General features: G+C 40.7%; 1 protein-coding gene across 3 annotated transcripts; it reads left to right on the top strand.

Moving 5' to 3' along the window:
- Positions 1-442: 442 nt before the first annotated feature.
- On the top strand, positions 443-23,893 carry LOC121307352 (zinc finger protein 239-like). 3 transcript variants are annotated; one of them, XR_005948351.1, is made up of 3 exons: positions 443-640; positions 1,245-1,499; positions 22,805-23,893. XR_005948351.1 is itself a non-coding variant. In XM_041239636.1 (3 exons), exons 1-3 carry the CDS (start codon positions 605-607, stop codon positions 8,363-8,365), a joined length of 1,122 nt encoding a protein of 373 aa, XP_041095570.1. In that variant the 5' UTR covers positions 443-604; the 3' UTR covers positions 8,366-9,079. The 3 variants fall into 3 exon arrangements, 2 of the variants coding, with proteins under 2 accessions (XP_041095570.1, XP_041095514.1); XM_041239636.1 differs by lacking the exon at positions 22,805-23,893 and adding an exon at positions 7,464-9,079 and having other exon boundaries at positions 1,316-1,499; XM_041239580.1 differs by lacking the exon at positions 22,805-23,893 and adding an exon at positions 7,464-9,079.
- The last annotated feature ends 3,384 nt before the right edge of the window (positions 23,894-27,277 follow it).

Genomic DNA, 27,277 nt, shown 5'->3' with positions numbered 1-27,277 from the left:
GTATGTGAGTGATTGCAACAAACACCCAGAATGCCTGTATGCATACCGTGTATCATAAAAACTCAAGGGACAGTCAGAATAAATCCAAATAAAATGTGACGCTGGCTGCTCTTTGAATTTCAAGTTGACCTGGAAACAGCTCATTTAACAAGCTTCAGTCAATGAGCATCGATCCTCCTCGTGTTTTTGCTTCCTCATGCTTTACCGTATCTTTTACGCTGCCCAGCCCAGACAGCAGTTACTTTTCCAAACACAAAATTCTACCAGCCAAAGTAAATAACACAAATAACCACTCTAGTGTTATTTTGATTTCTATGTCTCCCATCCTTCCAAAACAAAAAAACTGGGATGCAATGAACCGAACACGTTATTGGCTGACGGTGTTCCAAAGGAGGGTTTGATTGGCTGACCTCCTCGTCAGTCTTTTGGGAGGCGGGCCAGCGTGAAGCTTGTTTTATGGGAGAGACAGATAACTGTGTTTAGTTGTTTGTAGGCAGCGTGTCAGGTTTAATTATTTTCTGTGCTTTTACTTTGTTCATATATTTATTTGGCTGAAAAGTCGTATACAGTCTTGAGACAGGTGGAAAGCAGAACGTGAAGAGAAATGAAAAGTAAAGCGACAAAGCCGAGGCGAGTACAGGTAAGGAACATGCACAGTAACGTCAAGCACAGTTCAGTAGTGCTGATTCAGACACGGCTGGAGTCGCACAGCATCGTATGTTTGTCTTATTTGTGTACTGCATAGTACTGTTACGGTAACCAGGACACCACTTAAACTGTGATGGGTCGAATGGCCTCCTCCTAACCTTTCTTACATGACGTGTCAAAGAACCCACTGTAATGATGTTATCGTATGTTGAAGCAGTTACTATGTATTCCAAAACGTACTGTATCTACAGTGTCTACAAGAGTCCACAGTATATTATTAACCATACTCAGAAACCACACTTACATGTTAGTGTTCACTGGTGTGTGCTTTTCTTATGCAATCCTCAGAATCAACAAAAAGTGTGGTTTCAGAATATCACCTTATAACTCTTATATTTTTCAATTTGTTTCCCAAACCAAAACACCTTGCCTTGTCTCTTGTAGTAATGTCACACATGTACTGTACTCCCTGAACAGGGTGTCCCAATACATGCAGCAGGGTACTGTGCAGCACATCCCACAGTACAGCATTGAAGGAACAAGTTCCCACTGTGTATTTTCCCAGTTGTAGGAATGTCTCATTTATCCTCACACAGGTTCTGAAGAGGGAATGTTTTAGCATCGCATGAAGGACGTTTCCGAGATGGAATCTTTTTTTATCAAACAGGAGTCCAGCGAGCCGCAATCCGCACCCTTGAAATGTGTTGTCTCAGAGGACTGGAGTGTTCAGATCAAGGAGGAGGTGACAGGAGTGGCTGATAGTCCTGGGTACATAACAACAGAGAGCCCTGGAGACGACAAAGGCGATATTAAACAAGAGGAAACGTCACAGACCAATAGCACTGTGATGCGTAAGTAAAAGGACGTGAGCCTTATTGGGATTCAAATCTCTTTAAATATATACAGAGTGCTGTGCAGGGTTCTCAGCAGGAATTTTTCACAGCGTGGTGGTGGGAGCGGGGTCGTGCGGGGAAAGAAACGGAGATCCTCGCAACCCTGCAGGCGAGGCAGGACAAGTCATGCACATGCTTGCGCTATGTGGGAGTACTTGTCCGCATATATAATATTCTGTATCTGTGGTTGTCAGTGAGTAGATTAGAAGTCTGTGTTACAGGATGATGTACTCCCTAGCAATGCATGGACGCCATTCCACGGAGGGGAAAGTAGATTTTTGCCATAGCGTTATCATTTCTGTCCGACTGAGAAACCTGTTTTTACCTTTCAAAACATTAAGAATGACACATGATTATGCGGATATAATTAGTGCTGTTTTTTTTCTTCTTTCAAAAATACCATAAATATTAGGTTTAAATTTACGACTCTTTTTTTTTTTTCAATCGTAGTTTACTGCATAGTACTGTAGTAGTTTCTGAGTTGTGTTGTGTTATTTGTAGTTAAAATAATATCGGCTACTTATTGATGACTAAAAAAAGCGATAGTAATAACGTGCCACATGTTTTAAATATTCCAATACTTTACTGTGATCATGTGATTGTGGAGTTTTGTTGTCGTTGTTTGATATGTATGGTTATTGCACCATTAAATGACATAACTTACACTTGATCACACATGTGCTTGCAAGAGTAAGCGGAAACCCCGTTTGTCTCTGTTGTTCCATAGTTAAGGAATATGCAACATAAATGTTTTTTCCACTTATTGCAAGTAAAACTGGATGTGTACTGTGTCCCACATTTTATATTTTAAAACCTACAGTGGCTTGCGAAAGTGTTGACCCTCCTTGGCATTTTTCCTATTTTGTTGCCTTACAACCTGGAATTAAAATGGATTTTTATTTGGATTTCATGTAATGGACATATACAAAATAGTCCAAATTGTTGAAGTGAAATGAAAAAAATAACTTACTTTAACTTGCTTAAAAAAATTCTGAAAAATAAATAACGGAAAAGTGGTGCGTGCATATGTATTCGCCCCCTTTGCTATTAAGCCTCTAAATAAGATCTGGTGCAACCAATTACCTTCAGAAGTCACATAATTAGTTAAATAAAGCCCACCTGTGTGCAATCTAAGTGTCACATGATCTGTCACATGATCTCAGTATATATACACCTGTTCTGAAAGGCCCCAGAGTCTGCAACACCACTAAGCAAGGGGCACCACCAAGCAAGCGGCACCATGAAGACCAAGGAGCTCTCTAAACAGGTCAGGGACAAAGTTGTGGAGAAGTACAGATTAAGGTTGGGTTATAAAAAAAATATCCGAAACTTTGAACATCCCACGGAGCACCATTAAAGCCATTATTAAAAAATTGAAAGAATATGGCACCAAAACAAACCTAGCAAGAGAGGGCCGCCCACCAAAACTCACGGACCAGGCAAGGAGGGCATTAATCAGAGAGGCAACAAAGAGACCAAAGATAACCCTCAAGGAGCTGCAAAGCTCCACAGCGGAGATTGGAGTATCTGTTCATAGGACCTCTTTAAGCTGTACACTCCACAGAGCTGGGCTTTACGGAAGAGTGGCCAGAAAAAGCCATTGCTTAAAGAAAAAAATAAGCAAACACATTTGTTCGGCAAAAGGCATGTGGGAGACTCCCCAAACATATGGAAGAAGGTTCTCTGGTCAGATGAGACTACAATTGAGCTTTTTGGCCATTAAGGAAAACGCTATGTCTGGCGTAAACCCAACACCTCTCATCACCCTGAGAACACCATCCCCACAGTGAAGCATGGTGGTGGCAGCATCATGCTGTGGGGATGTTTTTCATCGGCAGGGACTGGGAAACTGGTCAGAATTGAAGGAATGATTGATGGCGCTAAATACAGGGAAATTCTTGAGGGAAACCTGTTTCAGTCTTCCAGAGATTTGAGACTGGGACGGAGGTTCACCTTCCAGCAGGACAATGACCCTAAGCATACTGCTAAAGCAACACTCGAGTGGTTTAAGGGGAAACATTTAAATGTCTTGGAATGATCTAGTCAAAGCCCAGACCTCAATCCAATTGAGAATCTGTGGTATGACTTAAAGATTGCTGTACGCCAGCGGAACCCATCCAACTTGAAGGAGCTGGAGCAGTTTTGCCTTGAAGAATGGGCAAAAATCCCAGTGGCTAGATATGCCAAGCTTATAGATACATACCCCAAGAGACTTGCAGCTGTAATTGCTGCAAAAGGTGGCTCTACAAAGTATTGACTTTGGGGGGGTGAATAGTTATGCACGCTCAAGTTTTCAGTTTTTTTGTCTTATTTCTTGTTTGTTTCACAATAAAAAATATTTTGCATCTTCAAAGTAGTAGGCATGTTGTGTAAATCAAATGATACAAACCCCCAAAAAATCAATTTTAATTCCAGGTTGTAAGGCAACAAAATAGGAAAAATGCCAAGGGGGGTCAGTACTTTCACAAGCCACTGTACATACTATATGAAAATCTGTCTATGGGAAACTGAAGTCCATACAAAAGGATTATTGTAAAATTGTGGAACTTTGGATTTTTGGCCGGTAGTTATGAAGCACCACAGAACCGACTGGGCCGGTTACATTTAACTAGTATAATGTATATAGTGCATATAAGAACATAAGAACATAAGAAAGTTTACAAACGAGAGGAAACCATTCGGCCCATCTTGCTCGTTTGGTTGTTAGTAGCTTACTGATCCCAGAATCTCATCAAGCAGCTTCTTGAAGGATCCCAGGGTGTCAGCTTCAACAACATTACTGGGGAGTTGATTCCAGACCCTCACGATTCTCTGTGTAAAAAAAGTGCCTCCTATTTTCTGCTCTGAATGCACCTTTATCTAACCTTCATCTGTGACCCGTGGTCCTTGTTTCTTTTTTCAGGCTGAAAAAGTCCCTTGGGTCGACACTGTCAATACCTTTTAGAATTTTGAATGCTTGAATTAGGTCGCCGCGTAGTCTTCTTTGTTCAAGACTGAACAGATTCAATTATTTTAGCCTGTCTGCATATGACATGCCTTTTAAGCCCGAAATAATTCTGGTCGCTCTCCTTTGCACTCTTTCTAGAGCAGCAATATCTTTTTTATAGCGAGGTGACCAGAACTGAACACAATATTCCAGATGAGGTCTTACTAATGCATTGTACAGTTTTAACATTACTTCCCTTGATTTAAATTCAACACTTTTCACAATGTATCCGAGCATCTTGTTGGCCTTTTTTATAGCTTCCCCACATTGTCTAGATGAAGACATTTCTGAGTCAACAAAAACTCCTAGGTCTTTTTCATAGATTCCTTCTCCAATTTCAGTATCTCCCATATGATATTTATAATGCACATTTTTATTTCCTGCGTGCAATACCTTACACTTTTCTCTATTAAATGTCATTTGCCATGTGTCTGCCCAGTTTTGCTTCCGTTTCATGAATCCAGGAAAATGGGCCAATGTGCCAACACTAATTTAGAAACCATTTTTTAAAACCATAGTTACAAACTAATCCTAACTTTCCTGCTGCACGTCATATTTGTTGTGCAGTCAGAATCTGAGACTGCGTACCTAAGTGCTGTGTTGGTACTCGTTCCCACAACATGGCAAATCTTTTACAAATCGGGTTTTCTACAACTAAGCAAACAATAAGCCAAAAGGAAAGCACTGAAATCAATAAATCATAAAGGAACATTTAGAGTGGAGGCTTCATTATGACAGAGGAAAAAAAAAGTAACATTTTGTCTTGTTTGGCGTCAGTTTCCCAAACTTGCAGATAAAACAGCAGCTTTATTTGTTGTGAATTCAACATTTTGTTGACATCATATCCAGTCTCGCAGTAAGATGTCCCGATGGATACCCAGATACGCCATCGAATTGTCCAACTTTTTGATTTGGGATCCGGCGAAAACAATAGAAAGTACATTCCAACATTACAATAGTTTTCATTACTAATTACAACTAGGCATCAAGTGCTGACATCAGATAAATCAAGGTCAGGTTACTTTGTTTCTTTAATAACTTGTAAATAATTCAAAACAAGGATACCTGGTTGTACTTTTAATGGTCAGTGCAAATGTTGACGTTGCTCCATTCATTCACAGAAACTCCTTTCCAACTCCCAAATATCTTGCCTTTTCTTATTAGTCACTGCGTTGTTCTGCTTAACATTTAGGATGTCTTTATATTCATCATAACGTTAAATTACATTTCAATGTTACCCAAGTTTGGATTACTTCTTTTAGCACTTGCCATGATCTCGGAAGATGCTTCACGACCGGCTAGCAACAGCTGCAGAAGCTGCCGTGTACAGTCATTACAGAGGAGCTCAAGCAGGGATCTGTTAACATTGGCTAAAAACAAGGCAATAGAATTGGCAACAATTTCAAACAGAATATGATTACTGTAGAATGTTGCTGTTACAAGCATTGCATAATTAATTACGGTCCTTGCGTTTAATATGCAAATGACAACGGGTTTAAGACTGACATAACATCAGCGTCAGCATTAAAAAAAAAAAAAAAAGATGCGTTTCTACTAGTAGCTAATGTGTAAGGTTTTTTTTGTGTACTCGAATATGTAATATGCTATTCGAATAGTTTATTTTGGAGTAATCGTGTTTTCGACTACACTGACTCACGGATCCCTAATTAGGATTATTATAATTCATTTTTAGTGTTGCTGTTTGCTTATGAAAGAATGAGTATCATTTGTGCACATACAATTTCAAATCTTAGTAGTATTTTCATTTTCTGACAAGCACTCAAATGTATGCATGTTTAATGGCTGAAGTAACATATATTGAAAGGCTTCGTTTAGCCATTTTCTTTTGAGTCGTGGGCTCTCTTTGGTTTCCACACACAGTTAGAAACATACTGAAAATAAAAACCATCATGAAAAAATATGTAAACATATTGGGCCAGGTAAAATTGCACCGGGCCAGTAAAAACAGTTGCTCAGTGGGCCAGTAGTTAAAAATCTAAGTGTAGAGCCCTGCACTGTTGTTCGTCTGAATGATTTATTTATTTAACCCAGCTTGTTATGGTGTAATAGTAAAGGTCTGTAACAGTGTTGCTTGTGTCAGAGCTGTGTATCGGGCGCACCCAGGATCTAGTCTCCTCTGTCAACAGGGGGGAATGTGCTAATAAAGTTCAGTGAAGTTCAATCTCGTCTCCGTGTCGCATACATTACGCGCTAAACTAAACTACATGCTGTCACAACCAACCCATTGAAGAGTATTGAGAGCTGAAACAAGTATAAAACGGACAAAGGAGGTAGCTGCTTCTGCATCCAGCGCTCAAAGAATATCACAGACTTTTGCAAAGTTTTTGAGTTGTTATAGTAATAAAATAATGGCTTGGATCGGATTATTGAGGAGTTTGGTGATAAAATGAGTGATCAGGAGAGGATTTATCAGTAGGCACATCTATAAAGAGGTGAAATACAGTGAACAAGGGGTGGGGGTTGGCTGGAGATACAGTACTGAGTGTCCTTTTGTGATTCAGTGCCTTTTAAACCTGTTTTACTCTGAAAAAACTAAATTTAAACAGCGCATATAAAATAAACACGTGTGAAAATAGATTGGACCTGACGCGCCTAACAAGTGTTAAATGGACCGCTGAGGGTTATAATGTAACTATTCAGAATGTCCAAACAGGGATGGAAACAGTTTGATCCATTCCTGGTTTTATAGGACAAGCCAAAGCTTTGTTACCTATGCACTGTGCCAACCAGGCTCATTTTAAAACTTGGAATGGGGGAAACTGCTCTACAATAGGAGTCTGATTCTGTAAGGATGAAATGTTGGTTACTGATTTAACATTGGACATAACCAGTGTAAATGTGAGCTAAACTGAGTGAAATGTGCTGTAACATTTATTTTTCTCTCTCTCTTTCTCTGTTTATCGTCTGTCCTGAAGTGGATGTTAAACCAGAGCATGGCTCGTATCCCTGCCCTCACTGCAACTTCTCTTTTACTGGTGCCCAGTATCTGGAGAAGCACACAAAGATGGCACACAGAGAAGAATACGTGAAGATACTGAGAAACCAGGCCTCTTTGCACAGTAATGAATATAATAAGATTTTCAATGACTTGGAAAGCCTCAAGAAAAACAAGAGGTTGCACTTAGGAGGACCACCCTATTACTGTATTGAATGCGGGAATAGTTTCAATCAGTTGGGAACCCTTAAAATACACCAGCGAATTCACACAGGAGAAGCCCCTTTCCTGTGTACCGAATGTGGGAAAAGCTTCAAGGCGTCAGGAGACCTGAAAGTTCACCAGCGAATTCACACAGGAGAGACGCCGTATCACTGTGCTGACTGCGGGAAAAGGTTCAGCCAGCTAGGGAGCTTCAGAAGCCACCAGAGGACTCACACAGGAGAAGCTCCGTATTATTGTTACGATTGTGGGAAGAGTTTCAAGCAGCCAGGAAATCTTAAAAAACACCAGCGAACCCACACAGGAGAGAGGCCGTATCACTGTATTCAGTGTGGGAAAGGTTTCAAGCAGTCGGGAGACCTGAAAATACACCAGAGAATTCACACAGGCGAGAGCCCGTACTGGTGTGCTGAATGTGGGAAAAGATACAAGGCCTCCAGGGATCTGAAAGTGCACCAGCGCGTTCATGCCGGAGAGAAACCGTATCACTGCTGTGAATGTGGAAAGAACTTCAGTCGGTGTAGGAGCCTTAAACTCCATCGGCGAATTCACACTGGAGAAAACCCATATGACTGTAGTGATTGCGGGAAGAGTTTCCGAGTTTACATGCAACTGAAGAAACGCCAGCGATGTCACACAGGAGAGACGAAAACCATATGACTGCTGTGAATGTGGGAGCAGCTTTAAGCAGTCCCAACCCCTTAAAGCACACCAGAGGGGGGACACACAAGAAAACGTGTACATCTGTACTGAACGCGGGAGAATTTTAAGCAACTAAGATCCTTTTAAAGGACATCAGAGAACTCACAAAGGAGATAATCTGTAAACATATACACTATATGGCACTGGTACTCAATCATGGTCCTTGAGATCCATTCCAGTCCAGGTTAATATTCCAAGAAGGTTGTAAAAAAGTTAATTGATCCTTCTAAGAGGCAATTATCTAATTTAGGACTCTGGATTTGGATGGATCTCAAGGGCCAGATTTGAGTACCACTGCTGTATGGAATACTTCTGCACCCTATAAATAATTTTATTTTAAAAATACACATGCATGGAGAAAGTATTCGGTATATGTGACTAGACATTTAAAAGTGTGTGAAACACTTCATATATTAACGTCTGGTTTCACAGATCGCAAATACAATTGTCTTGGTGCTTATATAAGGTGCTATCTGAGACCCGGGAAATCTAGTATGTAGTTAGAGACAGATTCATTTATGGTTTTGTATTGTTTTAAGTTAATATTCTTATTGGAAACACTAAAATAAATTTGTATTATTGCACCAAAAACACAAAGCCATTAGGCAGAAATCCACTTTATTCAAATAAGTGACAAACCAAACTTGCCATCACAGTAAATATTACAACAAATGCCCACTAACAAGTTGTTTAACTTATTGCAGTGTTTCAGTTTAAACCAACATACAATATACCATTCTTACTGTTCCTTCATAAGATACATTTTATATATGTGTGTGTGTGTGTGTGTGCGCTAACTTCACTATAACGAACCTGGAGAAATGTTCGTTATCAGGGTGTTCACTATAATAGGGTTTGGCATTTTTCTGTATCAGAATAATGACAAAAAGGCAGATTTGAATTGATCATCGATATATAGTACCTTTGTGAAGATTTATTCACATTGATTAACATTGAAATGGTATTGTGACAAGGTAATCGTGTCACATGTGTGGGTAACCGCATTGCAAGACAGAGGCGCGCAGGATTTATTAAACACAAAACAGAAAGTATACAAACGGGTCATGTGATGCTACCAACCATGGTAACGCACAGAGGACACAAACAAGACAGGCAGGCAGCAAGTATCAATCGAGTGCCCATCTGTAAACAATCATTTGATCAAACATAACTCCAAAAAGCGCACAAAACAAACCCGTTTCCACATATACAGTGCCGAGAAAAAGTTTGTGAACCCCTTAGGATTTTCAAATATTTCACATATTTCAAACCTAAATCTTATTAGATCTTAATCTAAGTCCTAGTAATAGATAGATAACCTGATTAAACAAATGACATAAAAACATGATAAATAAATGTTGAAAAAGTATCCATGATTCAACATTCAATATCAATGTGTAAAAAGTATGTGAACCTTTACATTCAGTAGCTGAATTGTTTGGAGGCAGTGTGGTCCAGTGGTTAAAGTCCAGTACTCGTAACCAGAAGGTCACAGGTTCAAATCTCACTTCTGACTGGCTCGCTGTGTGACTGTGACTCCCTGAGCAAGTCACTTCACCTCCTTATGCTCCATCCTGCAGATGAGATGTTATGTCAATGTCCTATTGCAAGTGACACTGCATATAATGCACAGTTCACAGCCTACCTCTGTAAAGTGCTTTGTGATGGTGGTCCTCTATGAAAGGCGCTATATAAAGATATTATTATTATTAACTGGTGGCACCCCCTTGACTTCAATGACTTCAACTAAGCGTTTCCTTTAACTGTTAGTCAGTCTCTCACATCGGTTTTAAGGAATTTTGGCCCATTCCTCCTTACAGAACTGCTTCAACTCGGTGACATTTGAGGGCTTCCTTGCATGGACAGCTCGCTTCAGGTCCTGCCACAACATTTCGATGGGGTTTAGGTTTGGACTTTGACTAGGCCATTCTAAAACGTGGAATTTCTTCTGCAGCCAATGTTCTAGAAGTCTTGTGGATCATCTCTGTGCTCTATGGTAAACTTCAGACAGGCAGCAATGTTCTTTTTAGAGTGCAGTGGTTTCCTCTTGGGTATCCTTCCATGAATACCATTTTTGTTCAGTCTTTTTCTGATAGTTGAGTCATGAACACTCACATTTGCCAAGGAGGGAGTGGCCTGCAGATCCTTGAATGTTACGCTGTTGTTCTTTGTGACTTCCTTGATGATTTTCTGGTTTGTTCTTGGACAGATTCTGGTAGGAATCTCCTGGGTAGAGTAACTGGTCTTGAACTTTCTCTATTTGTAGACTGACAGTGGATTGGTGGAGCCCCAAATCCTTAGAAATGATTTTGTAACCCTTTCTAGACTGATGAGCATCAATAACTGTTTTTCTGAGGTCCGCAGAGATTTCTTTTGATTGTGGCATGATGTGTTTCCACACACCTGTATGGTGAAGACCAAACCCCACAAATCACATTTTTATATAGGGTGGGGCCTCCCAAACTCACCCCTGAAGATCTACCTAATTATTTAAACACCTGATTCTAATTATTCCCTTAATTGAGCTGATAAAACCTGGGGTTCACTTACTTTTTCACATACCGTGAATCTTAATTACTCATTGTTTGTCTAATTCATACATCATTTTGTTTCAAAAGAATTGGTTAATATAAACCCCATTGGATATTTAAGAAAAGACTTGATTCAAGAAGGCTATCATGGTAAACCTGTGGAATTTCCATAGTTATATTGGGGTTCACAAACTTTTTCTCGGCACTGTAAATTACACCACCACTAATTCCTCCCTGTGTCATGTTTAAGAGAAAACAGTAAAGAAATGAAAAAGGAAAGAATGTCCACTTACATGCCGAATACAGTAATTACACGTCCTTTCTCTAGGGAAAAACTTTCCATCATAGATTGCTCCTCATGCTCGTTGCCTGGTTGTAGTTTGTATGAAGATGACTGCTCCTGTACGTGATCGTTCTAATAGGGCTAATTTGCATTGGAAAAATCAGTTCTTGCTGTTGGGATGGTTAAAAACGGGTGTTTGTTATAAGAAGGGTTCATTATATATTGGGGGTGTTCCCGAATTCGTATTAGGATATGCATGAAAAATGGTCTTCTTTCTAATTTTAGTAATAGCTGAATAGTGTCTTTCGTTTTTACAAATATTAGGCAGAATTCGTTGCAAACAAAGTGTTTGAAGTCAATGAGAATTGGTCTCTCATTTCAACACTCCTCCCTCTGCGGTCTGTGACAGTGGCAGCCAATCGGTGTGGGGATGAAGGGTACAGAGTCAGTCAGGTCTTCCCTAACCCTTCTATTTTTTCCACATGTGTCCTCTGGTCCTGGTCTCTGTGCTTGAAGCAGTGACTGGGGTTGCCTACAGTCAGGTCTTCCTTACCCCTTCTTTTTTGTAAGCTCCACGGGATCACCTCCCTCAGACTAGCCTCCTAACTCATACCCTTTAGACCTGGGTTTAGTCTAGTTGCTCTCCTCTCACCAAAACTGAACGACGGTGCCGTCTCACCAGTGCAATTGCACAGCCTCTTCATAAACTCCATCGACTTCCACTCTATACTAGTTACTATAAAAATAGTGAGGTGTTCTGTTATTGCGCCCCACATTACCTGTGTGCTGACAGTGAGGATTGATGTGTTCTGTTATTGCGCCCCACATTACCTGTATTCTGACAGTGAGGATTGATGTGTTCTGTTATTGCGCCCCACATTACCTGTGTGCTGACAGTGAGGATTGATGTGTTCTGTTATTGCCCCACCACATTACCTGTGTGCTGACAGTGAGGATTGATGTGTTCTGTTATTGCGCCCCACATTACCTGTGTGCTGACAGTGAGGATTGATGTGTTCTGTTATTGCCCCACCACATTACCTGTGTGCTGACAGTGAGGATTGATGTGTTCTGTTATTGCCCCACCACATTACTGACAGTGAGGATTGATGTGTTCTGTTATTGCGCCCCACATTACCTGTGTGCTGACAGTGAGGATTGATGTGTTCTGTTATTGCCCCACCACATTACCTGTATTCTGACAGTGAGGATTGATGTGTTCTTTTATTAATCCCCACATTACCTGTATGCTGACAGTGAAGTGGTGTGTTCTTTTATTGCCTCCCCACATTACCTGTATGCTGACAGTGAAGAGTGAGGCGTTCTTTTATTGCTAACCACATTACCTGTATGCTGACAGTGAAGAGTGAGGCGTTCTTTTATTGCTAACCACATTGCCTGTATGCTGACAGTGAAGAGTGAGGCGTTCTTTTATTGCTAACCACATTGCCTGTATGCTGACAGTGAAGAGTGAGGCGTTCTTTTATTGCTAACCACATTACCTGTATGCTGACAGTGAAGAGTGAGGCATTCTTTTATTGCTAACCACATTGCCTGTATGCTGACAGTGAAGAGTGAGGCGTTCTTTTATTGCTAACCACATTACCTGTATGCTGACAGTGAAGAGTGAGGCGTTCTTTTATTGCTAACCACATTGCCTGTATGCTGACAGTGAAGAGTGAGGCGTTCTTTTATTGCTAACCACATTACCTGTATGCTGACAGTGAAGAGTGAGGCGTTCTTTTATTGCTAACCACATTGCCTGTATGCTGACAGTGAAGAGTGAGGCGTTCTTTTATTGCTAACCACATTACCTGTATGCTGACAGTGATGAGTATGCAAGCATGCTTTCTTAGTTTCATAATTCCAAAAGCAACAAGTGCTGAATGCTTATTTGTATTTGTTGATTCAAATGAAATTGATAGCACCTGGGATGTTGTGTTGAGACGTTAGAGTGCACAGCTGACCACGCCTCTCTTACAGTGTAAGAGTTTCTTGCGAAAAGACTCTTATACTATAGAACACTGTAGATATCACCTTATTATAAATCATGTTTAATTAAAAAATGTAACATTTTAATCCTGAAGTAGGTAACTGATGTTAGCTGGCCTTTTTTTACTAGTTTATAAAGAGGTTACTTACTATATATTAACTAAATATATACACCATATATATATATATATATATATATATATATATATATATATATATATATATATATATATATATATATATATATATATATATATATATATATATATATATATATATATATATATATATATATATATATATATATATATATATATATATATATATATATATATATATATATATATATATATATATATATATATATATATATATATATATATAATATACAACTTCCTACCAGACAAACTAAGTAGGTGTCCCTCTAAAATAAATTTTAATCTGAGCTATAACAATTGGTCTCAGCTCTGTTGATATGTCTTTGCAATAACACTGCAATTTTATTCATATTAGACCACTGCCATTTCTAGGAATCTGCAGGCCATCCACTAGATGGTGCTAAAGCCACACACATGAGCCTAAGCAGGTTAGGATAGTTACATCCTGGGTACATGGCACCACTCAGACGAAGCATTCCAGAACAAAGAGGTCCTCTTAAAGTCTAATTTTCTATGCCGTCAAGTTCTTAAAGTGGAAGTGCAAAATATAGTGTAAATCTTAACCATTCAAAATCACGTTCCTGCTTGCCTTGACCTATTCTTTCAGTTGGCACTAGTTTCTCTCTCTTACACGCGTGTGGTACACATACACACACACACACACACACACACTGGAAGTGCATAGTATTTTTATTTATTTGTTTATTTACACAGGAAATTAACCCATTGAGGCCTCATTTAAAAGGGGGTCCTGTCATACACAGACACAATCATACATAAAACAACACAATTAATATTTGTGTGGTCCAGCCTTAGACAATAACAACAAACAAACACAGGAGCAGCAACACAGTGTTATTTAATTATTTATTTATTTTATTTTCATGTGGACTAAAAGGAAAGCAATGGCAAGGAGTTATAAGCCAATCCCGAATTTGCTCTTTATAACCAAAACATGAGAGGCTATCAAACTCCATTGTTAAACCATGGGGAAAAGTGTTCCAGGTTTCTGGGAGTCGATAAGAAAAAGCTGATTCTCCTGATTGTGTCCGTATCCTTGGGACTACCAAACTACCGGAATCATGACATCGCAAACTAAAGCCGGGATCGACCTTTCCGACCAAAGCACTAAGATAATCAGGAGCCATCATACCATTAATGCCTTTAGAAACGAAGCAATACCAGGGATGAAGCCTTCGATTTGTCAGAGAGCCATCCTAGTGTTGTATACATCTGGCAATGATATGTCAAAAAAGGGCACTCTAAAACAAAACGACAGCATGAATTATATATTACATCCAATTTTTGCAAAGACTGTTTGGAAGCAAACTGATCGATAAAATCACCATAGACCAAAACAGGTAGGATAATAACAGTCACTAACTTTAATCTGCTAGCCTGAGGAAAAAAACAAAAAACAACTTCTTATTCCTAAAAGGGAAACCTAGTTTAGGTCCTAATTTTGAAAGCAGTTTATCAATGTGATAATTAAATGCAAGAAGCTCATCGATCAATATATCTAAATATTTATAGAAGGAAACTTTCTTAAGTGATTCACCATACCCAGTAGTAATAGCCCATGTCTGATTTCTAATTTTCTTCCAGTTAGAACAAAATAGCATGGTTTGAGTTTTAGTCGCATTCAGCAGTAATCTATCTCGGAGTAGTTGTTTTTGCTCAGTATCAAATGCACTCTGCAAGTCTCTCTGAAGAGCTTGTATGGAATAACCAGTTGTATATAGTATAGTGTCATCCGCATATAGATGTATGCTTGAATTTGCAGTACCCAAGTTGCATCCCAAACATTTATATGCAAAGTAAATAGTAGTGGTCCAAGTACTGAACCCTGAGGAATCCCTTTGCACAGAGATAAAAAGGTTGAAATAGTCCCATCAGCTCTTATTGCTCGTGTTCAATTTGTTAAGTAGTCCTTGAACCAATCCACAGCCGTGTCACTAATTCCCAGGCAACCTAATTTTCTACAGAGAACAGTATGGTTAACTGAATCCAAAGCCTTGGATAAATCTAGTAATAAATAACATATTTCCCGTCATCATAAACGATTGATATATCATTGATAACTTGAAGAACAACAATATGGGCGCTATGTTTTGACCGAAATCCAGGCTGATGTCCTGCCAAGATATTATTCTGTGTTATACTGTGTTAAATTGCACTTACCAAATATTTTAGCAGTAACTGGTAGGACAGATACAGGTCTATAATTATTATGACCTGAGTGTTCACCTCCCTTAAAAACAAGGGCAACATATTCAGATTTCAACATTGATGGAATTGAATTGGCAAGAAGAGAAAGATTCAATAGTTAGTGGTTGAGCAATAATCTTAGCTGCTTTAAGAAGTATGGCTCCAGATTATCTGGTCCAGCAGACTTCTTTGATCAAGGTTCATTAGTAATTTAACTACCTCTGTTTTTATAGTTCGAAATAAAATGTAGCTGTAGTCTGATCCTCCCTTAGTTTGTCTAAGTTAGAATCAATGTGTGACTGAGTATTGGCATCCAGCAAATCCCTTGACAAATGTGTTACAGAGTTATCAAATGATTGACCGGCCCTAATAAAATGCTTATTAAAACAATCAATAATATCTTTACTCCCAGTCTAACTACCGTCATTACATGTAACTTGATGAGGCAGAGCTGATGAGATCATAGCACATTGTATGTTTGTCACAAGTTTCCAGAATGTTCATGGGTAATTCATATTATCAGTAGTTAGTCTCAGGAAATTAATCAAATTTAGTTTTCTTGATTCTATTCGTACGCTTATTTCTCAGAGTACAAAGCTGTTGCCAGTCGTGTTCAGATGTTGTTTTCTGTGCTCTAGCCCAACATTGGTCCTGAGCTTCTAACTTGCCTTCTATTTCACTAGTGAATCAGGGACAATTATATATTTTAATGGAGCATGATTATTGATAACTGCACTAAATTCATTAAAAAAATACTCCCAAATATCAACGTGTGGGAAACATGACATTGCTGTCCCATCAATGTGGGACTCCGCAGTTTAAAAACCTGAATCTGTAATGTTTGTACAGTGTCATTTGAAGAGGATTTTCAGTTTAAGTTTAGGGATATACACAATAAATTGTATTATCATCGCTAAAAGAATTATAAAAAGTTCCTGCCTCTTTGTACCTATTAGGATAGTTTGTAAAGCATAGACCAATTAAAGATGATCTAGTCCTTGTGATTAGTATTCAGGTGTCCAGCTAACATGTTTTTATGAATGATTAAAGGCTGTTTTATATGAAGACATGCTGATTACTCCAGGTGGTGTGATGTGCGGGGGTATTATAACAGCTGGGGGTGGTGGCCTGTGGCGTCAGGACTCATAACCCCCTCTGCCATTGTGGAATTTCAGCACATCAATCCACCCTGTCTTACTGTAATGCTAAAAAACATGTGTGTCGTGATATTGTGTTATTATCACTAATAATAATCTACAGCTGTAATAGTACATGTTTACACATCAGGGCTGCCGTTAGGGGGGTGCCAGGGGACCTGGCCCTGCCAAATTTCCCTCTGGCTCCTCCAGATCCACTTTTCTACATGGTTTCTTCAAGAGAGTGAAGTTGCGTGCTACAAATGCATATATTATCTTCCATTTCATTTTCTAATTTCATCCATGCATTTTACATTTTCTATTTGGCTCATATGCTTGAATATAGATACAGTACTTGCAAAGCACCTCATATATATATATATATATTATATATATATATATATATATATATATATATATATATATATATATATATTAGACTGGCGCTCAGTTTAAGCTCACATCTGGTTTAAGAACTGGGCTTTTCAGAAAGCTATTTGAATACAGTCTACAGAAAGATGCAGAGATAGTAAAGACTATACCACAAATGCAAAGTATACATCAAAAGATATACAAAATGAGGTGATAGAGACATTAGCTAAAATGGTTCTTAATCAAATTAAAGAGAAAAAAATGCATTCTGATTCTAGTGGGTACTGTATCTAAAGTGATGGGACACGAGAAAAATGCAATGCAGAAAATCTGTCCATCATGGTAAGATTTGTTACTGACTAAATACCTGAGGAGCATCTGATTGGCTTGCTTGAACTGCATCAGTTGGATGCAGAATACATTACAACTCCAATACTTCAACACCTCTCCAGTGCTACGATGGTGCATCAGTGATGAGTGGGGTTAATGGAGGTGTGCAGGCTTTGCTGCAAAGAAAACTAGGAAGGCACATTCCATACATACATTGTTACAACCATCAGCTGTACTTAGTAGTAGTGCGGGCAATTCAAAGTGAACCATGTGCAAAGAGATTTTTTGATCTTTGTAGTCCTCTGAAGCATCCTGACTCTCAGCTGAAGAGACACAGCTCCTTTGTTCGTAGAAAGTTCCTAGTCCATATTCTTGGTATTTTAAATCCAGCCAATGCTGCTCTTCAGTCACAATCTGTTGATCTGTGCTGGTGAGGTGATAAATGCATCAGTAGATGCATTAAAAAATCCCTGTCAAGATGAAGATTTCTGGAATAAGCACTGTAGTGTAGTGTATTGTAGATGTGCATGCTACAGAGAGACAGCTGATTCTGTTGTGCTTTCAACACTAGGACATTCAGACCCTGCAAGCACTGCTAAGTCTGACTGCAGGCTGACACTAAAGAGACCTGTGATAAACATTCTAGACAGAGCAGTGTCAGAGATGGAAACAGATTTTCCCAGAAGAATCTGGATTAATGGAGTCTCTGTCTTGCCTTGTACCCCAATCCAGTACATTTCCTGATGCTGCCATGCTGGAGCCTCTTCAGATGATAGCTGTTGTTGACAAAAATGACATGGCCAATGAAATATTGCTTAAAAAATCAACAAAGATGCAGACTGTGCTGCTGTCTGTAAACTTACACATGGATATGCAGATACATTTCTTTTGCTGCACAAGGAATTGCCTATAAGCCTTGTGACAATGTATTTGTGTCACCTGTGTGTGTAACCGCTGATATGAATGAGACATGGGAGGTGGAGCTGAAACGCCAGCACAGGCGCACAGGATGTAGTCATACAAAAGAAAGTAAACAAAGGGGTCATGTGATGTTACCAGTGATGGTAATGCACAGAGGAAACAAAGAGCAAGCTGTACAAAAGGCAAAATAACATCTACAAATAAACAGTACAAAATCTACAAATAAAAGGTGCCACACAGGGTGAGCACTAGCCTTATAAATGAGGCATCCCACTCCAGGAACCGGCTACACTACGTAACCCTCTTTATACATTACTTGAGATCACTATCCCCTAAACTAACCTACTGATGAGCCGGTAGTCACACGACGACTCCTGCTGCTTCACACGGCCTTGGCTGGGCATTGCCTTCACAAGCAGCGCTTGCAGTTTCAGGGTTGTGCAGCTGTCATTCTTGCGCAGCTCCCCTCTGTAGCATGGCGTTGCAGCCTCCCAGAGCGATCTCCACCAGATGTTTTTATGCTGAAGGACACTCGGTCAAGACCCGCCCACTTGCTGATTGAGGACCAGAACAGCCAATCACTTGCTGCCCTTGTCCTCAACCAACCCTAGCAGGAAGCAAAGTCTCAATCGAGTCTGTAAATAATCCATTAATCAAACAAATCAGCTCCAAAAATATACACAATAAACCCATTTCCACATATTATATTACAGCAACACTAATTGCCACCTACTATATTATTATTGCAAAATGACAATGTTTAAAAGTATGTGTCTAAATGGTGGCTCCTCCAGGAGGTCTACTGGCCCTCACCATCCTAAACTGATTGTAGCCGGGCCTGTTACACATGGTATATATCCTGAACTAAGCTGTTTGCAGATTTATTATCCCAGTAAAATATTTGCTATTACAATTTTTGCTGCTACACTCAATAGCGAGCTTGAAATCACAGAGATACAGCATTCAGACAGACAGGCATGATAATGTTAATGGTTAGATAAACTAGCTTTACTCCTGGAATGCTTTAGATGGCAGTGTTGGTGCATGTCGATGTGAGGAGTTTACTAACCGCAGCACTGAATGCAGGCATAAAGGAATGGCAAACATCTGTGGGCTCGGCAGGAATGTGATAAGCCCTGCAGCTGTGTACGATCTTGTATACCTGTCTTCCTGCAGCCCAGGTGCTGTGCCAGCTGAGCTCCACAGCCAGCCTTTCTGTCTCTCTGCTCTGTCTGGAGCTGATGCGTGCTGGTCAGCCCAGTTTTCGGATGGAGCTGCAGCGTACAGGCGTCGGGGCTCCCACACATCACTGCGCACCAGCTGTTTAACCCTTCACCTTCCTCGCACATGACCTCACAGCTACTGCCAACAGGGAGCAGCTTGAGAGTGTAATCGATTTAGACAGCCATCAAACCCATCCCTCCAAGTCCCCCGGCGTTACAAAGCAGACTGCAGAGGAAAGAGGACTTCTGCCACAGCACCAGTGAGCTCATTGAAAGTGTTGTTGCTTTGCAGACTTTATTTTGACTGCTACAACACTTGAAGTTATTTTCATGTGTAACAGGTAATACTGACTCTCACGTTCCATGCTGCACGTGTCAGGTAACACAGGAGCTGAATGGGGAGAGGAAACCAAGAAGTTCCTTGAAAGGTAGTTGTGGCAAAGTTAAGTTCAATAATATGTTTTCAGATATTTTAAAGGAATACTCAAATCAAATCAAAAGCTCTGAGAATATTGAATTCCTCCCTTTACTATCCTCTTATGTGTATTTTATTTGATTCTCTAGTATTGTTTTGGCTTCATTCTTTCCCTGGCTTACTAAGTAATGTGTATTTTTAAACCACAGGGACTCCTTCTGAAAAACCTTTGAAAGCTTTGTAAAGAGATTGAAATGAATTCCTATGAAAACGTATATAATTTAAAGCATCCCTTTAATATGCAAGTAAACCATTGCGATGGCTTTTCAGTGGTGTTCTGCATAGGTGTAACTACTTTATTCTAACTCTTGTTCGTCATCAAATTACTATAAAACTATTTGACAAACGTTTGATGAGAAATCTCTGGCAACGTTATAGATAGACATTGACAAAGACTTCAATCGTTCGGTTGTTTGTCTAAAGCAATGCTATGATGATTCACAATGTTTCAATTTGACATTGTTGGGCTTTTTATTTCTTTAAAAAGAGTTGAAGAAGGCCTCTAACACATAGCTTGCAACCACCACTATCTCTGCATGTGTCACGTAACAGTACAGAAGTGATTGGCTGTAGGTCGGCGACTGGTGCTGCCTAATGCTATTTTGATTGGGTGCACTGTCAAATGTACCCTTCTGATTGGCTGAATGGACTATAGGAATTCACTATACAGTATGTGGGTAGAGGTAAGGACTTCCTCGAACCTGTGGAGTAGATGAGATGTTACACAATCATGGAACCTGATAGGGTGGGATATTATGACACCATTTAAAAATACATATATTTAAAAATGATATATAAATCATTGGCGCACAACCATTTGATTGCTATCAGTATGTTTATTTTTTTGTGAACTGCAAAACATATCAGACCAGGGATTAGAATCCCTCGCTCGCAGTTCTCTGAACGCTGCTGTTTATGGGCCTGCTGGTTCCAGTGCTGTAATCTGCATTCCTCTGGTTTTGTTTGTGTCTTCAGAGTGCTGTTAGCCTTTCCTGTGCATCGTTTTGTCAAATAGATTTCCTGTCATGGGGGGTGTGGAAAGCTTCCTTGAATTGTCTTTCAAATTGTTCTCATTACAGCTCTTTGGCTTCAGTGGGACTGATTGCGTTGCCTGTCAATGTTCTGCATCTCCGGTCCCCATACTTCATAGGTGTTTTATTATTACCCTTGCATGCAGCACCATTATTTCTGCCACTGCAATAATCATACATCCACACTCATCAGTTATCACTGAGTTACAGGGAGACATTTCTGAAGATGTGGAAGATGAATAAGATTTATTATTTTTATTTCTTTACTGCATCTGATAAATTCACTGTTACCTATGAGTTTTGTGTCAGCTGGTGGTATATGCTTATTTCTCTCGCTTATTCCCTCAATAATAAACTTTGTTTACTAACCATTAGGTTTTATTGAATTATTTTAGTAATATTTAAAGAAACCTAATACGTTTAAGGTCAAACATTTCGTCCAGAAGTCTTCATGTCTGGATGTAATTGAATTCTTGAAGGTATTCTAAGTTAAGACTTTGTGTGAAGACTGCTTTAAGAACGTCGATGGATGAAGGAATCTGCGGCATCAGTGGCAGAGAGGCAGTGGCAGAGAGGCAGTGTGGCAGAGAGGCAGAGCGGCAGAGCAGCAGTGTGGCAGAGCGGCAGAGAGGCAGTGTGGCAGTGCTGCAGTGCGGCAGTGTGGCAGTGCGGCAGAGCGGCAGAGCAGCAGTGCGGCAGACCGGCAGTGTGGCAGTGTGGCAGAGCGGCAGTGTGGCAGAGCTGCAGAGCGGCATTGTGGCAGAGCAGCAGTGCGGCAGAGCTGTAGTGCGGCAGTGTGGCAGAGCGGCAGTGTGGCAGAGCGGCAGTGTGGCAGTGTGGCAGTGTGGCAGAGCGGCAGTGTGGCAGTGTGGCAGTGTGGCAGAGCGGCAGTGCGGCAGAGCGGCAGAGCGGCAGTGTGGCAGTGTGGCAGAGCGGCAGTGTGGCAGTGCGGCAGTGCGGCAGTGTGGCAGAGCGGCAGTGTGGCAGAGCGGCAGAGAGGCAGTGTGGCAGTGCGGCAGTGCGGCAGTGTGGCAGTGCGGCAGTGCGGCAGAGCGGCAGAGCAGCAGTGCGGCAGACCGGCAGTGTGGCAGTGTGGCAGAGCGGCAGTGTGGCAGAGCTGCAGAGCGGCATTGTGGCAGAGCAGCAGTGCGGCAGAGCTGTAGTGCGGCAGTGTGGCAGAGCGGCAGTGTGGCAGAGCGGCAGTGTGGCAGTGTGGCAGAGCGGCAGTGTGGCAGTGTGGCAGTGTGGCAGTGTGGCAGAGCGGCAGTGCGGCAGTGTGGCAGTGCGGCAGTGCGGCAGTGTGGCAGAGCGGCAGAGCGGCAGTGCGGCAGTGCGGAAGCGGCAGTGCGGCAGTGCGGCAGAGCGGCAGAGCGGCAGTGTGGCAGTGCGGCAGAGCGGCAGGCTGGTGCACCTGTGTCTGTGTTGATGTGGGGAATAATAGACTGGCAGGGAGAGAGTTAAATTGCTCCCTATAAAAACACGTGGGAGTGTGGCTGGAGCTATTAATTGAATACATGATTAAATAATTAATGAAGGCTCCAGCCACAGGTGTATAAAGAGGGTGATCATGGCTGTTGGGAATTGATTGAGAGTTGATGTTGTTGAGAGGTAGAGGTTTTCTCTTGTCCCATCTATTTGTTTACATTTCCGTGTGTGTTTTGTAGACCTTTTGTTTACATCTCTTATTTTGTTAATGCATTTTGTTAGTGTTTGTTTCTGTGTTTTATTTTGTATTAGATGTGCTTCTCTGCAACTGGTCCTAACAGCCTGTCCAGTGATGCTCTCTTGACACAGGTGGTGTCACAGTGGGACAGCACCCCTGAGACCAATATTGCAAGTTTGAAAAAAAGAGAAAGAAAAGAAAATTAAGAAGAGGAGGGAGACTAGCCAGTCCCTGAGGCAAGCGAGGGAGGTGCTGCCCGCCCGAGTGCCAGAGGAGGAGGGCAGCGGGGACACCTATATCAGTGCTTCTGAGGCCTCAGGCTGGTGCCTCATCTGGGGGGAGTGGGGGCTCTGTGTTCAACTGCCCCCTCCCAGAGGAGGAAGAGGAGGAGGAACAGCTACAAAGAAGCCGATCTCAGCTCCAGAGCCACCGTCACCACTGCTGGAATACCCCACACCCTTGCCAGCTACACGGCAGGAAGGCTGCTGGGACGCCTACCTTAGCACTCTCGAGGTCTCCAGTTGGTGCCCCGCCTGCGGGGAGTGGGGGCACTTCTCAGTCAACTGAGGGGAAGGAGGAGAAGGAGGAACAGCTGCCAGAGTGCCCCACGCTGATGTCAGCATTGCCGCTGCCAGCGCCACCACTGCCAGAGTGCTCAGCGCCACCGCCACTGTTGGAGGGCCCCGTGCTGCTATCAGCATTGCTGCTCTCAGCGCCACCACTGCCAGACTTCATTGCACGCAGTGTGTCCCAGTTATAGGGCTTGAAGTTGACATGGTTGAAGATTTTGTTGTTGTTTTTGTTATTATTTTAAACAGTGTTTAAGGAGATTGCAACATGATGCTCAGAGTATGACATTGTCTCCACGACTACAATCTATGCAGCTTTCAAAAGTGATGTGACAACACTAATCTGACTGGCTGTAGATGGGCTCACATGACTGCCTCGTGCTGCTATTAATGGATGCAACTCTCCTGCATAGCACTGATTGTCTGAACAGACTTTTGTATTTCAATATAGCGTGCGTGTGTGTGTGTGTGTGTGTGTGTGTGTGTGTAGAGAATTAGGACTCATCACCAACCTCAGACTTGTAGTGCTGGCTTTCCGCACTGCAACATTCACTGAAAGATGTCATCTGCAATCTCTACTGTTCAAATATTACCTGGCAATAAAGGGTCTGAATGATTCTTTCTGATTCTCGCCTGTCTCCCTTATCTACTTCATTGTTTGGTTACCTTTATTTGTCCTTTACCTGTCAGGCCCGTGACAGTGAGTTATGGCACCTCAGTGTGTGAGCCTGGTGAAATGAGTCACTGACAGACAGCTGGGGGGGACGCTGTATCTTCACAGGACCTGACAGCTGATCTGAGATCCAATCATATCGAGATGAGTCCACTTTCCTTGCACCCTGATGATGAAAACTCCAGCAAAAATGTAATCTTTCAACCTCTGAGTCTGCTTCTGAAAAGAATAGTAATTTGACTATTGTTGCACCCAAACTACAAAACGCCCAAAAACCTGTCAAGGTCAGGACATTACACCGTTTAACAATTCTTTTTTTTTTTGTTCCTGGGTAGTAAGTGTTATTTCCTAATTGCTTATACCTCAAAAGTATAGAACATGACTATTATTCCCCACAAACTCTGCTTTTGTGACCAGGACAGTGATATTTTGAAATACCACTATTTCCAATGAGAAAACTGGAGCTTTTGTGTATTTTCATTCACATAAAGTCAGAAAAAAAACATATGAATTCAAATTAACATGTATTTATACTAAAGTAATACAAAAATGACTACAAAAGATTTAGAAGTGAGCAGTTTTTCGAGATTTACGATTGTTAAATTTGTTAACATGTTAATTTGGATTCATATGTTGTTTTTTTCTGACTTTATGTGAACGAAAAGACACAAATTCACCCGTTTTCTCATTGGAAATAGTGATATTTTGAAATTTACCTGTCCTGGTCACAAAAGCAAAGTTTGTGGGGAATAAAAGCCATTTTCTATACTTTTGAGGCATAAGCAATTAGGAAATAACACTTACTACCCAGGAACAAAAATTGTGTTTCACAGTGTTATTTACCTTTGTGTTTACAAATTAAATCCTGGTTATACTATCCATTTCCCATAGTTTACTCAGGTTATTCTATCCATTTCCCATAGTTTACTCAGGTTATTCTATCCATTTCCCATAGTTTACTCAGGTTATACTATCCATTTCCCATAGTTTACCCAGGTTATACTATCCATTTCCCATAGTTTACCCAGGTTATACTATCCATTTCCCATAGTTTACTCAGGTTATACTATCCATTTCCCATAGTTTACTCAGGTTATACTATCCATTTCCCATAGTTTACTCAGGTTATACTATCCATTTCCCATAGTTTACTCAGGTTATACTATCCATTTCCCATAGTTTACTCAGGTTATACTATCCATTTCCCATAGTTTACTCAGGTTATACTATCCATTTCCCATAGTTTACTCAGGTTATACTATCCATTTCCCATAGTTTACTCAGGTTATACTATCCATTTCCCATAGTTTACTCAGGTTATACTATCCATTTCCCATAGTTTACTCAGGTTATACTATCCATTTCCCATAGTTTACTCAGGTTATACTATCCATTTCCCATAGTTTACTCAGGTTATACTATCCATTTCCCATAGTTTACTCAGGTTATACTATCCATTTCCCATAGTTTACTCAGGTTATACTATCCATTTCCCATAGTTTACTCAGGTTATACTATCCATTTCCCATAGTTTACTCAGGTTATACTATCCATTTCCCATAGTTTACTCAGGTTATTCTATCCATTTCCCATAGTTTACTCAGGTTATTCTATCCATTTCCCATAGTTTACTCAGGTTATACTATCAATTTCCCATAGTTTACTCAGGTGATACTGTCCATTCCCCATAGTTTACTCAGGTTGTACTATCCATTTCCCATAGTTTACTCAGGTTATTCTATCCATTTCCCATAGTTTACTCAGGTTATACTATCAATTTCCCATAGTTTACTCAGGTGATACTGTCCATTCCCCATAGTTTACTCAGGTTGTACTATCCATTTCCCATAGTTTACTCAGGTGATACTGTCCATTCCCCATAGTTTACTCAGGTTGTACTATCCATTTCCCATAGTTTACTCGGGTTATACTATCCATTTCCCATAGTTTACTCAGGTTATACTATCCATTTCCCATAGTTTACTCAGGTGATACTGTCCATTTCCCATAGTTTACTCAGGTTGTACTATCCATTAAGAGTAAGTCTCTTAACCTCTTTGTGTTCCGTCTTTCGAGTGAGGCGTTGTTGTAAGTAGCTCACGCATAGTTCACACACCCTAGTCTCTGCAAGTCGCCTTGGATAAAGGCGTCTGCTAAATAAACAAATAATAATACATCTTTTTGCACGATATAACCCTAACCCTTTTCTGATAAATTGTGTACTTACTGTATGTAAATTGTGCAAAAAGTTTTACACATTAAGTACATTGTAACTTAATGTAAAAGAGATAATGTAAAATGTTACTCTGTTGTTATCTCTAATTCACAAATTAACTTTTTTCCCAGTGACATGAGGCTGTGCTCATTTAATAGTTAACAGTCTCGCTTTGTCAGACTTATCTAGCAAGAATTTGCATCGTTAACTCCTATTCACCCCCCTTTCCCATCTGCTGCTGTCACGTACTCGATTAAAAATGAGGCCTCATTCGGGGCTCCATCACATTTATCCTAACTGAGCCATCCTCCTTCATTCAACCTCAGGCCTCCCTCCCACCCTCTGTACCCCTCCGCTGCCAAGATCCAACACCCCAAAGAGGATTTACACTGCTCATAATGTCTAACCCTGTAGATCCACACCCCCAAGAGGATTTACACCGCTCATAATGTCTGACCCTGTAGATCCACACCCTCAAGAGGATTTACACTGCTCATAATGTCTGACCCTGTAGATACACACCCTCAAGAGGATTTACACTGCTCATAATTTCTGACCCTGTAGATCCACACCCTTAAGAGGATTTACACTGCTCATAATGTCTGACCCTGTAGATCCACACCCTCAAGAGGATTTACACTGCTCATAATGTCTCACCCTGTAGATCCACACCCCCAAGAGGATTTACACTGCTCATAATTTCTGGCCATGTAGATCCACACGTACTGCTTGTACTGTGTAACCCTGTGCTGTATTTCAGGGGGTCTGTCCTCGAATAGAGCTACCCAGGGAAACTCATTAAATGGAAAAATCACAGTAGCATTTTCTAATGCTGCAGTGAAACTCAAAATCATTTCCTTTACCAGTATTTAATGACAGGTATCTACCTCCTATTCAAGGTTTGCAATTCCTGCAATCCGAGTTTGATGTGAGCAGCAATGCTTGATCAAGGATAGCAACACCAGACGTAATCTAAATACGTCATATGATAAAAGGCAAGATTTAAATAAAGATATAGAACTTACACAACTTCTTAAAGCACACAGAGGCATATGGATATGTTCTATTGCAGTGGCGAGGCCTGTGGGGA

This window comes from Polyodon spathula, chromosome 1 (assembly GCF_017654505.1).
Source record: "Polyodon spathula isolate WHYD16114869_AA chromosome 1, ASM1765450v1, whole genome shotgun sequence".
Classification (NCBI taxonomy): Eukaryota; Metazoa; Chordata; class Actinopteri; order Acipenseriformes; family Polyodontidae; genus Polyodon; species Polyodon spathula.
The sequence above is the reverse complement of the archived record's forward strand: the minus strand, read 5'-3'. Positions and strand labels throughout refer to the sequence as shown.

Bases quoted from the DNA above. Each gene is read 5' to 3' on its own strand.
- LOC121307352 (XM_041239580.1), top strand. From the start codon at position 1,274: ATGAAGGACGTTTCCGAGATGGAATCTTTTTTTATCAAACAGGAGTCC. The intron at 1,500-7,463 runs GTAAGTAAAAGG...TCTGTCCTGAAG, and splicing joins GACCAATAGCACTGTGATGC to TGGATGTTAAACCAGAGCAT.